We start from the raw sequence: 13,618 nt of genomic DNA on the forward strand, positions 1-13,618 counted from the left end.
AGTGCACATGACCAGGCTGAAGTATTTTAATCTACTTATAGCCAGAAGTGCCGAGGGGATGATTCATCTCAGATTCCTCCTGAGGTCCTCAGCATTACAGACGTTTATTCTTCAACCAATTCAATTCACCCCATGTTTTATCAGAGAGTCACAGAGATGTAAAGCACGGACACAGACCCTTTGGTCCAACTCGTCCATGCGACCAGATATCCTAAATTAATCTAGTCCCATTTGCCAGTACTTGGCCTGTTTCCTTCTAAACCCTTCCAATTCATATACCCATCCAGATGCCTCTTAAATATTATAATTCATCAGCCTCTACCACTTCTTCTGGCATCTCATTCCATACACGTACCACCCTCATTCAAAGTTGCCCTTTAGGTTTCATTTAAATCTTTCCCCTCTCAGCTTAAACCTATGCCCTCTAGTTCTAGACTCCCCCGCCCCAGGGAAAAGGCTTTGTCTATTTATCCTATCCTGCCTCTCATAATTTTATAAACCTCTATAAGGTCACCCCTCAACCTTCAACACTCCAGGGAAACAGCCACAGCCTCTCCCTATAGCTCAAACCCTCCAATGCTGGCAACATCCTTTTAAATCTGTTCTGAACCATTTCAAGTTTCATAACATCTTCCCTATAGCAAGAAGTGGCTGCTGAAGGAATATGTACTGCAAAGACTATGGGCCCTGACAATATTACAGCATTGGATGTACTCCAGAACCAGCTGCTTGCCTAGGCAGCTGTTCCAGTACAGTTATGTCACTGGCATCTATCCGACAATGTGGAGAATTTCCCAGGTATGTCCTGCGCACAAAATGCAAGTCAAATCCAATCTGGCCAATTGCCTCTTTATTAGCCTTCTCTCAATCATCTACAAGGTTTTGGAATGGATTACCAACAGTACAATTAAGTGGCATTAGCAAAGGACTAACCTGCTCACTGACACACAGTTTGGATTCTGCTAGGGTCTCTCAGCTCCTGACCTCATTATAGTCCTGGTCCAAACATGGCCTGAAGAGGTGTAGTGTGAGTGACTGCCATTGACATCAAGGTGGCATTTGATTGTATATGGTATCAAGGAGCCCCAGCTAAACTGGAGTAATTGGGAATCAGGAGAATTCTGTATTAGATGGAGTCATGCCAAACACAAGTTTGTTAGAAGTCAATCATCTCACTCCTAGTACATTACTGCAGGAATTCCAACTTCAGCTGTTTCATCCATCACCTTCCATTCATCATACAATCAGGAGTGGGGATGTTCACTGATAATTGCACAATGTTCAGCACCATTTTCAGTGAGTCGGATACTGAAACAGTTTGTGTTCATTGCGTCAAGATTTAGACAAGTTCCAGGCTTGCTCTGATAAAGGTGCCAGACAGTTTCTTGCACTTATGGCACGAATATGACCATAAGAAAATCTAGCCATCACCCATTGCCTTCTGATATATCACCATCAATAACTTGCCCAATATCAACAACCTGGGGGTTACTATTGACCAGAAACTGAACTGGACCAGCTATATAAATGCAGTGGTCACAAGAGCAGGTCAGAGATATGGAAACATAGAAGATGGGAGCAGGAGTAGGTTTTTTTGACACCTCGAGTCTGCTCAACCATTCAAATGATAATGGCTGATCATTAAGCTCAATTCCTAGTTCTGCCCTCCACCCCCTGTATCCCTGGATCTGTTTAATCACAAAAGCTTTCAGTACCTCTTCCTTGAAAAACACAAAATATTTTGCCCTTAACTAATTTCGATGGTAGAGAATTCCACAGGCTCACCACTCTCTGAGTAAAGAAATTTCTCCTTATCTCAGACCTAAAAGATATACCCCTTATCCCTAAACTATGAACTCTGGTTCTGGACTCCTCCACCATCAGGAACATCCTTCCTCTGTCTAGCCTGTCTCGTCCTTTTAGAATTTTATAGGTTTCTATGAGAATTGTCTTCCACATTCTTCTAAATTCCAGTGAATTCAATCCTAACTGATTCAGTCTCTCCTCATTACTTATTCCTGCCATCCCCAGAATCAATTTAGTAAATCTTTGCTGCACTCCCTCTATAACAAGCAGATCCTTCCACAGATAAGGGGATCAAAACTGCACACAATACTCCAGATGTGACCTCACCAATGCCCTGTATAACTGTGGTAAGACATCATTCTTCCTGTAATGAAATCCTCTCACTATGAAGGCCAACATACAGTCTGCCTTCTTTACTACCTGCTGCACCCCTGTTTACTTTCAGTGACTAGTGCACGCGGTCAACCAAATCTTGTTGAATATTCCCCTCTCTCAATTAACAGCCATTTAAATAATAATCTGCCTTCCTATTTTTGTTACCAAACTGTATAACCTCACATTTATCCATGTTATATTGCATTTTCCCACTTACTCAGCCTGTCCAAAGCACACTGCAACCTCTCTGCACCCTCCTCACAGCTCACCCTTCCACCCAGCTTTATGTCATCTGCAAATTCTGAGATTGTGAATAGCTAGGTGCTGGTACTAAGCCCTGTAATACCTGACTAGTCAGTGCTTGCTATTTAGAAAAAGACCCATTTATTCATACTCTTTGTTTCCTGTTTGCAAACCAACTTCCTTTCCATCTCATTACATGGCATGTGCTTTAGTTTTACACATTAATCTCTTATTTGGGATTTTGTCCAAAATCTCCAGAAGTCCAAATAAACCACATCCACCAGCTACTCCTGATATTTATATTCTCAAAGAATTCTGGTAGATTTGTTGAGCGGGATTTCCCTTTTGTAAATGCATGTTGTGTCTGATTCTACTACTGTTTTCGAAGTGCTCATTGCAGTGAATAACTCACCTCTTGTTTCACACCTCTTGTTTGTCCACTATCTGCAAGACACAAGTCCCGAGCATGATGAAATACTCTCCACTTGCTTGGTGAGTGCAGCTCTGACAGCACTCAAGAAGCTTGACACCATTCAAGATAAATCAACTGACTTGATTAGTGCACCATTTACCACTTTTAACATTCGCTTTGCACTGCTGACATACAATGGTAGCAGTGTGCACCATCTACAAGACGCACTTCAATAAAACAACAACAGAACAACCATCTAGAAAGATGAGGGCAACAGATGCATTAAAGCCCCTCCCCAAATCTATCCTACTTGAATTTGTATCACTGTTCCTTCATTGGGTCAAAATCCTAGAACACCCATCCCAGCGGCACTTTTGTTTTCCCTACAATCCAAGGATTGCAGTAGTTCAAGAAGGCAGCTCATCACCTTCTCCCTAGCAAATAGGTGTGTACAATAAATGCTGCTCTAACCCTTGATGTCCACATCCCATGAATGAATCTTTTAAAAGTTACAATTACTCTCCATGCAGCCTTTGCTTGTTTTGGAAGAATTGCAGCCTATATTTCATTTCATCAGCTCTTTGTAGGCCAATAGAAGCTGTTCAATAAACTTATCAAAAATATTTCCAAGTTGTTGACTTTAGCTGCAAGATTGAAGTCATTGCCCAAGTTCCATTCCCTATCTACTGACTCCAATCCTCTCCCAGGCAGCACCTTAGAATAGGGTAAAAGGCTGGCACAGCAACAAGAGTCGAAGGGCCTGTACTGTGCTGTACTGTTCTATGGTTTAATATAATTTAGGTTACTCAGTCCACAAACTCAGTATCACGTGATTCTGAAGTTAAGAAAATGAAAGGTGTTGTAACTCCAGAGGACCATAGGTTGCTTTCGTTTGAAAGAGATGAGGGTTGGTGAGTTTAAGCTGAGTGTCATCATGCATTGGATGAGCTAGAGAACATGGGGCTTTATGGTGATCTCAGACAGTATGGGAATTCAATCCATGGTGCTGGTGCCATTCAGCATTGCAAACTAGCCATCCAGCTAATGGATTAAACTGATCCCCATTTCATACTTGTGCCACCACCAAGGCCATCTATTTACACCTCAGTGACTTTACCTGACTGTACACTATCTCAGCTCAGTCTGCTGAGAACCATATTCAAGTCTTCATTACCACAAAAATTAACTATCTTGATATACTCCTTGCTGGTCTCCTACATTATACCCTCTGTACATTTGAGTTAATCAAAACTCTACTATCCATATCTTTATTCAAATTAAGCTCTGATCATTAACTTCTTAGGCAGTTGCTAAGAACCGAGAATGACTTGTTTCCTGCTGGATTGATGGGTTCTGAGATACCGACCAGTGTACCAATGCGCAGTCTGCCAATTCTGATATGTATGGAGCATACAGTGCCAAACAGTATGGAGATGGAGATTTGTATACTCCCTCAATGGCTTGGATACACCTCTGCACCTTTCAAACTAAGTCTCTTGATGGGATAGGTGCCTACTTGAATGAGCTTTCATCATTTTATTCAGTCACAAATCAGGGTCTCCAAAGGTACCGATATATTTGACCTCTTCAGGGATGTTTTGAGGACATCTATTAGCTGTTGTCTTGGGATTTCTTTACTTCTATTAAGTTCCAAATAAAGCAATTGCTTCAGTCATCGAGTATCAGACATGGGGGAACAAGATGTCCCACCCAAGGAATTACATTGCTTCTGGCCAAGTGATGATTTGATTTGGAATTTCTAATTTTACAATGTCCCTCATACATTTCTTTGCCTGTCCACCTCACTTTCCTTGTTTTGGCACTTCTTAAAACGTCTCTCTTTTGCCAAGCGTTTCATATTCTGACCCAGTTTCTCCTTGTCATATGTTGTTTTGCAATGCTGTTGTGACATGCCTCGGAGGTTTCGTATTGTTAAGCATACTACAGAAGTGTTGATAAAAGCTGTAACAATAACTTGCATTCATGCAGCACCTTTCATATAATAAAATGCCCAATGCTGCTTCGCAGCTATGTGATCAAACCACGTTTCATCCTGAGCCATATGAAATGATATTAGACAGTTGGAGGTTTGGTTTTAACCTGAAGTGGAAAACGTGAAGCAGAGAGAGATTCCAGCATTTCAGACCAAAGCAGCTGAGCAGACAACCACCAAGGTGGAGCAATGAATACTAGTGATGCTGAAAAAGCCCGTTATAGAGCAGCATTGAGATCTCAGAGGGTTCATTTGGAGCAAATTTAATTACAGCTGGCTTGTGTCTTTCTGATGTTAAATTTGTTTTTTGTGTGCTGCTCAGTTAGATTGGCTGTACTGATAGATTACTTTAAACACAATGAAAATGAACTTTGGAGTTTGGAGAGACATTAGCTCACATGACCTCCACCTTTCAGTTCATGTCATGTCTTTTTCCTCCTCCCCTCACTCCCTATAATTCATTGAATCAATTCAACTTTTACCCTTTATGTGCTGGGTAATGGTTTGAAAGCTCAGTTACAGAAAGTATTTGCAAAGAGAAAGGAGAGCTAACTTAAAATAATATGTTGCCCAGCAGGCTTGTGAATCTTGTTTATGGCCTGCAACATGCTCTGTTGTTGCTTTTAATAATAATCTCTAGTTCCTGAGAGCATCTATTTGGGTTCCCAGAAGGGATCATAAATTTTGTTTGCTGTTTCCTTTTTTTATACAGCCTCACAGGGTTCATAAATTGGCAGTACTGACTCATGTCGTACACTTTGACCCTTTGTTCAGTCTTTAATTCCCAGAGTGCGAGCCTGAAAATGGTTTGTTATGCATTTGGGTGCAATTATCCCTTGCTGCTCAGTTTGGGTTTCTCTACACAATTTTTGGATGTTTGTGAATTTATATACGATAGTATCCTTCACGAAGTGCTATTTCCTCTCTTAAAAAATGTCATTTGCTTCATATGAATTAAATCATTCAAGCCTATCGTTAGCACTACACAATATGGATACCTTTTGTCCATAAACCATTAAAAACATGTTATCCATCGATGCAGAATGTACAACATTGCTCTGTTGTCTTTTCCGATATACAGAAAATTGGGAGAGCCAACAAGCATGAGAAAGTAAAATTATTACTTAGATAATGGCCTGTTTTCATCTCGATCATTGTAGAAAAAAGTCCTGTAGTGACAATAAACTCCTAAAGTTTTCATTAATGCGAATAGCAAATGGCACCAGCATATGACCAGAGGTATCATAGAACTATCAACATCTGATGGTTGGGGGAGTCAGTGGCATAGTGATGATGTCAGTGGACTAGTAATCCAGAACACTAGCCATATTCTGGGGGCATGGTTTCAAATCCCATGAAATTTGAATTCAGTAAGATATCTGGAATGGTGATCAGATAACCGTCATTGTTTATCCCTTACTGAAACAACTCCACAGAGGCAGATATCTGTCACCAAGTCACCATTTATTTACACATGGAGAATCACACACTGATCCAGCTTCCTCAGAGCCAGCTCTCAGAATGTTCAGAACCTTTGACTCTTGTTTATATTTGTAAGCCAGGGTTCTTTGATTGCACCAGATTAACTGCCCCTATCAGGGAACTCATTCTCTGAGATCCAACTGGCTGACCTTATTATTATTGCTACTTTCCTCACCCTCTGAATCCAAGAACATAGGCAAGTTCTGTTTTTGTAACTACACCTGGGCCATTTTAGCACCAGATCAAGTCCCTCCAACTCTGCCTCTGATGCGAGCGGCATATAATGTACAGTAGGTCACCTGTTGTGCCCAGAGCATCTCGGAAAAAAATCATTCTCCTCTTCAGGTGGTAAAGATGTCAAGGCAGCGATATCCACTGTGTCCATATCAGATTCAGAGATATCTTCAACTTTTGAGGAAGAGGGAGAACCCACAGGTTGTGAAACAGTTGGAAAGGCAGTCAAAGAGCCTGGCATGTTTTGCTGCTGCACCATTTGCAAGTTTTCTGAAAGACCGATTCTGTGATCACTGAAACGGCCATGCTGGTATCGACCTCCATTAGAACCTGGTGACCATTTAACCTGTTGTTTATTTTGATTTATTCTGATTGGACGTTGCTCGGCAATTTAATGGTTCCAAACTAGGTGTAGGTTGATTTTCCAGGGTGTACGGTTTCCAGTTCTCTTATTCAATTCAGGCTTAGTGAGAATCTTTTGCAGTCTCGAGTCCACTTACCAGCAGCAACTACAATGGCTTGCCAGCCTGGATCCTGAAGAAAATGTGAAATGTTTGGCTGAGGCTTGCCTTTGTTTTGGGGTTTTGCTGTGGGCTGGCCGAGAGTCCCTCTGTACAGGATATGTCCTGAGTGAAGCTATGCAATTGCCTTTACTCGGGTGGTATTCCCTAAGCTCAGTTGACTGATGAGAATGTCCACTTCCATTGAAATATCCTGCAGCTCATATGATCCACTTGCCACATTTTCTGATAGAAAGCCACTTGTAGTGTCTGTTTGATGTTCAGCTAGAGGCACTTTTGCATGGTCACATCATTAATCCCACATTCCAAATGGTCTGTCAGCATCTTATTAAGGGTTAAACAAAGTCACATGCCAGTCATCTTAGCCTAGTCAAAAATCCCAATACAGATTCCCGTTTCTCAAATTACCGAGTAAAACCAATAGTGTCGCAGAATTAGAAGAGGCTTGGGGTCATAATATTCTTTAACTAAATCCATCAACTCTTGAAAGATTTTAATATCTGGTGTCTCAGGGAAATTAGGCTCCCAATAACTGAAAAGGTAGCGGGTCTACAAGCTGTCAGGAGAATTACTCATTGCTCTTCATCTGTCCCAATGTCATTTTCCCAGAAAAAAAAAATATTCTTTTCACACACTAGGCCCAGTCTTCAATGGCAAGATCAAATGATCTAACTTCCCAAGTAACAGCATGATGCCACAAATGCTTATCCCCTACTCAAAGATGAATGTTCCGAGCAAGTTTCTTAAGGAACATGCGTTTCTCTCATTGCATCTGAAATAACTCCACAGAGGCAGATATACCATCACCAAGTCATCTTTTATTTACAGAGAATGCTGCTCAATGATCCAGCTCCTTCAGAGCCAGTTGCCAGAGTGAACACAACCTCTGACAATCCTGTTTAATTTTTTTTTTACCCCTTACCTCACACTACAGGCAATTTAGCATGACAATCCTGTTTATATCTGTAAGTCAGGGCTCCCTAATTGGATCGGATTAACAGCCCCAATCAGAGAACTCATATTCTATCAGGTGCAATCACTACACCTTCCACTACTTTGAACATTTACTCACTCCATCACCAGTGGGCAACAGCATGTACAATCTCAAAGGTTAAAAGGTCTACTGGAATAACTGGCCAAACCTCTGTTGCTGTTAACTTCAAACTTAATGAGATGTGCGGGTTCAATTTGCAAGTGCCAATGGCACGTAGAACATTGCTGTTGACCAGTGTCTAACTCTCAGTTTGAATGAATATGAAATGGCCAATGCAATGGTTGCTCATCCCATATAGCTGCACTTTACAAATGGCTGCTTCATGTTTTTGTCGGTGCAATGTCATGGCGTACAGGAAACCTGGATCCTCCACTTTCAGCCGTCAAACTGACGATTACTCTTGGGCATTGTTCTAGCCGACCTCTAGGAGCACTTTGGATTTGATTTAATCTGATTTGATTTATTATTGTCACATGTACCTAGATACAGTGAAAAGTGTTATTTTACGTGCAGTACAGGCAGGTTGTACCAAAAAAAAATGTCAGGATATCAGAACAGGGTGCAGAGAACAGTTTTATAGCCACAGAGAAGATGCAGAGAGAGGGATCAGTATTGACATTGAGAGGTCCATTCCAAAGTCTGATAACAGCGGGGAAGAAGCTGTTCTTGAATCTGTTCATATATGTCTTTTATATCTCCTGCCTGATGAAAGAGGATGGAAGACATTGTAACTGGGGTGTATCTGCACTAAACAGCCATTAAAAGAACAGTAATGAAAGCTTTTAGCACCAGCTGAAGCACAAACGTGCTAACAGACAAGGTTTCACATGGATAGTGCTAATGTGTTGATAGGCACAATATAAGCAAGTGCTAAGTGAGCAGGACTGAGATGCAACTTGGTCCAGTCCTTGAGCTGGATGTCTGTCCCTGCACAGTATCTTCCTGCTGCATCATTTCACTACTGATAGCCAGTGTACCTGCAAAATAGGACTATGCCATGTAAGCAGACTGCCAGTGTATCAGAGAGGTACCACAATGGACCACTTGTGTTGGCAGATGCTGGTTGTCAATGTCCATAGATGAAGGGTGCATCTTGCCACTCGCCACTCCCATTGAGAATTTCACCATGCTGCTCGTGAAAAGTATAAAAGATATCATGAGGTTATTGTGACGTTGAGATGAGCCTCAATGCACTTGTCATCTTTTTCTGCCACACATTCTCCCAAGGCCCATGTAGTTCAATCCCCTACAAAGATTCCACCCATGAAAACACCATTACTTTCAAGCTTTCTCCATAAACCACCCTGACTGTTCATTCATTGTCATTCAATCAAAACTTTGAACTTCCCAAAGCACTTTATGATGTACCCACACTGCATGGTCTACTGCAATTCAAGAAGGTTCCCACCTGGAGCACAATTAGGGTGAACAATAAATGTTAATCTAACTAATTGCACCCATAATCCAGGAATAAATAAGACATAAAATTGATCAATGAATGTTTTTACATTAACCTGAACTGTTTATAAGTTTAATCAATACAGTTGGGTCATACATATCAGGTATACCATGTTGGATATTGATACTGATTTTTATCATTTGAAATTTAATTACATTTTGGATATCTCTTAGTTATTAAGAAGTTAAGGATAAAGTGATCTAATTTAATGGTGGAAAAGACTTGTTCTTATATTTCTGCGCCTGTTTATAATATTTGCAAAAATTCCATTTCAAATGGCAATCTTAGATTAACCTTGACATCGCAATTTTTTTATGCTGTCACTTCCAAAGAATATTTAAGCTCCTCAAAGGTAATTTCTGAAAATATAGTATCTGCATTTAATTGTAAAATGAAACTGCAATGAACATTTAAATATTGGTTTAAGTATCATTTGTTACAATTTTCTTGTGGGGTTTGTATTTAAAAGATTTTTGTTGACAAAAGGATCATGAGTAGGTTCTGATAATTCCGCTGAGACATACAGTACAGTAAAATAAATCCCATTATGAAAACTTCACTGCTCGGATTTGTAAGATGTTTTTCTTACAAGGAGCAGATGGTAAACTTCATTCTTCCAAGCATGTATTGTGTATGTTTTGTGATTTCTCAATATGTCTCCAGACTACTACCAAACTAAGCTAAAAGAGTCACAGATATGGTGAATTATTAAAAGAATATTTTATTTGTGGAAGAAGGGAAATAAACTGGCTTAGTTACGTTGCCCCACTGCATGTACACATCCTGTTAGACTGTCAAGAGAGTAGTAGGTCAGATCATTCCATTCTGTAAGCTGAAGGAAACGGAATGGTAACAAATAGCTCCCATAGGAAAATATAGGAAAGTGAAGGTAATTGTGAAATAATATCAAATTAAGTTAGTTTGAGTTTTAGTAATTGAGTGTATTATACTTGGCTCCAACAATTAATGAGCTAAAGTTCTATTTGAGATATATTTTTGGAATAATTACAGGTCCAATATGTTTTTTTGTTTGAAGTCTATCATGTTTGAAAATACTGTAAATAGTGCAGTCATTGTGACTTCATGTACATACCCTATGCCTGGAGAATTTTTCCCTGTCAGTATAATGAGAGTCTCAACAAATAACAGAAATGAAATAACAGGAAATAAGAATTGGAGGTAACATTCAGTTTTAGATGCCATGCCAGGAGACACATTTGACCAGACTGGTGACTTGTCTTCTGATACTTGCCTCAAGGGATGTAACTGCTTAATACAGGCATTCCATTATATTGGAATCCACAATGAAAGTTAGTTAGGATTTAAATATATTTTGTACAGCAACCATATTATATCATTGCAACTGGATAATATAGTCACAGATATGTTTAATTCATCTTTATGGCTATGATGAGTTTTGATCACAGGGGAAACACCTTAATGCAGCAGAGTGTTCTTAGTAAGAGAGAAATAATAGAAAGAACTTCCTTCTTCTTGCATCTGATTCAAAATTACCAGCACGGTCAAAAAAATTGCATATATTTTAGAAATAGATTAGTGTTAGTGGGAGTGGGTTTTAAATATGAAGATTTATTCTTTAAGTAATATGAGAAAGCACAGTTACTAACTTCCTCCTATGTTAGTGGGTCTTTATTGTTTTGCACTAACAATCTACATTTATATAGTGCCTTCAGCAAAGATAAATGTTCTAGGATATTTCAAAAGAGAGCGTATTCAGACAAGAATTTACCTTAGAATCCCGACAGTATGAAAACAGGCCATTTAGCCCGAAAAGTCCACACTGACCTTCCGAAGAGTAACCCACCCAGACCCATTCCCCTACCTTATTACTCTTCATTTACCCCTGACTAATGCACCTAACCCACACATCCCTGAAAAGTATGGGCAGTTTAGCATGACCAATTCACCTAACCTGCACATCTTTGGAATGTGGGAGGAAACTGGAGTACCCAGAGGAAGCCCATGCAGACACGGGGAGAATGTGCAAACTCCACACAGACAGTCGCCCAAGGTCTAACCAGGGTCTCTGGCGCTGTGAGGCAGCACTGCTAAATACTTGAGTCACTGTGCCTTTGGAGATTTAAATTGGCATCAAATAGAACATCAAGTTTGCAATTTATCAGCATTAACTGGGCACATTTGTTAGGGAGTGGGCTGCAACTTGAGCCATAGAAATGGAGTGTGTGAATAGAGGGCAAAATAGCACCTTTAGTTCCCACAAGATTTGCTTTGGAGGAAATTGCAACTCATTAAGGAATGCATGCTTAACAAGCCGACTGATGACACAAAGATAGAGGTGGATGAGGGAGGGAGAGGGCAAAAAGAAGCACACTGTATTTGTATCAATGTGCATGCACAGCCTTGAGATGATTTTTCCAAGGCCATTATATAGGTGAGGGCAGGACTTCAGGGGTAATGATGAAGAAGCAAGAAGAAACGTTTTGGCTCTTTTGGATGAGTAATAGTAGTGCCAAACAAAGCAGTATGATAGAGTTGGGCATTTGATGATAGGCATTATAGGAGGAGGATACTGTTGACTATACCAATGACTGCAGATAAATCAAGAAAAAACAAAATGTGGTCATTCATTCACAATCCCCAGAAAATGTGGTTTGTGACTTTGATTATCAATATCTCAGTGCTTTGGCAGAGGTGCCCCATAGACATGTCTGGTGGCATGAAACTCTGATAAAATATCTACAGAAAAAGTTTAAAATGCCTATTATTGCAGCATTTGACACTGACCTACATTATTCAGGAAGATACTCAAACACGATCACTATTTTTTGAAAATGGTGAGTTAGTCTGAAATTATCTGCTTTTTCAGACAGATCCATGGAGATGAGTCAAGATCCACCTGAGCAGAACATCAAGATGAAAAGGAAGAAAGGAGATGAACCTGTACAGCACGTCACAGTAAAGAAAAGTAAAAAGGTGACAAAAGCTTGATACAAGGGTCTTGTGTGCGCTGCATTATATGATAGTGTTAAGTCATAGAGCTGTGCAGCATGGAAACAGACCCTTTGGTCCAACTTGTCCATGCCAACCAGATATCCTGAATTGATCTAGCCCCATTTGCCAGCATTTGGCCCATATTCCTCTAAATCCTTCCTATTCATATACCCGTTCAAATGCCTTTTAAATGTTGTAATTTTTGTACCGGCCTCTACCACTTCCTCTGGCAACTCATGTCACCCTCTGCATGAAACATTTGCCCCTTAGGTTCCTTTTAAATCTTTCCTCTCTCACCGTAAACTGAGACCCTCTAATTTTGGACTGTGCTACCCCAGGGAAAAAGACTTTGCCCGTCATGATTTTATAAACCTGTATTAGGTCCTCCCTCAGCCTCCGACACTCCAGCGAAAACAGCCCTAGTCTGTTCATCTTCTTCCTATAGCACAAACCCTCCAACCCTTGCAGCATCCTTGTAAATCTTTTCTGAAATCCTTTCAAGTTTAACAACATCCTTCCTATAGCAGGGAGACCAAAACTGCATGCAGTATTCCAATAGTGGCCTAACCAATATCTTGCACAGCCGCAACATGACCTCCCAACTCCTATATTCAATGCACTGACCAATAAAGGCAAGTATACCAAATACCTTCTTCGCTATCCTGTCTACCTGTGACTCCACTTTCAAGGAAGTATGAGCCTGCAATCCAAGGTCTCTTTGTTCAGCAACACTCCCCAAGACCTTATCATTAAGTGTATAGCCCAGCCCTGATTTCACTTTCCAAAACGCAGCACCTCACATTTATTGAAGTTATATTCCATCTGCCACTCCTCGGCCCATCTGATCAAGGTCCTTTATTTGATAAAGATTTATCTTCTGATTGTAGGGAAAAGAGAATTGGCAACAAGTGCGTTAAACGCCACTCTTTAAAGACAATCTAGCATCAGAATATTTATCTTACCCAGTCCTTCCCATGAAGCATACCTATTATTATTTGCATATATCCAGCAGCCTGACTGTATTTCCTGACAGTATCCACATTACTAACCAATCCACAGTACAGGTTTACCTGAGGTGATTATAATTAAAAATTAAGTAAAATTTGCTTAAACTTAAATTATCTAT

General features: G+C 40.2%; 1 protein-coding gene across 11 annotated transcripts in view; it reads left to right on the forward strand.

Annotated features, from left to right (window-relative positions):
* The window catches only part of cmss1 (cms1 ribosomal small subunit homolog), a 397,195-nt gene that overhangs the window by 358,931 nt on the left and 24,646 nt on the right, over positions 1 to 13,618 (forward strand). For all 11 annotated transcript variants that reach the window (XM_087992620.1, XM_087992624.1, XM_087992623.1 and 8 more), the window contains one exon: positions 12,368 to 12,474. In XM_087992620.1, the coding sequence (XP_087848746.1) occupies positions 12,376 to 12,474 (99 nt within the window). In that variant the 5' untranslated portion in view covers positions 12,368 to 12,375. The remainder of the gene's footprint in view (positions 1 to 12,367; positions 12,475 to 13,618) is intronic.

Source organism: Chiloscyllium plagiosum, unplaced genomic scaffold (genome assembly GCF_037043375.1).
Source record: "Chiloscyllium plagiosum isolate Xiang-an unplaced genomic scaffold, Cpla_swu_hap1 HiC_scaffold_12, whole genome shotgun sequence".
In the NCBI taxonomy this organism is placed as follows: Eukaryota; Metazoa; Chordata; class Chondrichthyes; order Orectolobiformes; family Hemiscylliidae; genus Chiloscyllium; species Chiloscyllium plagiosum.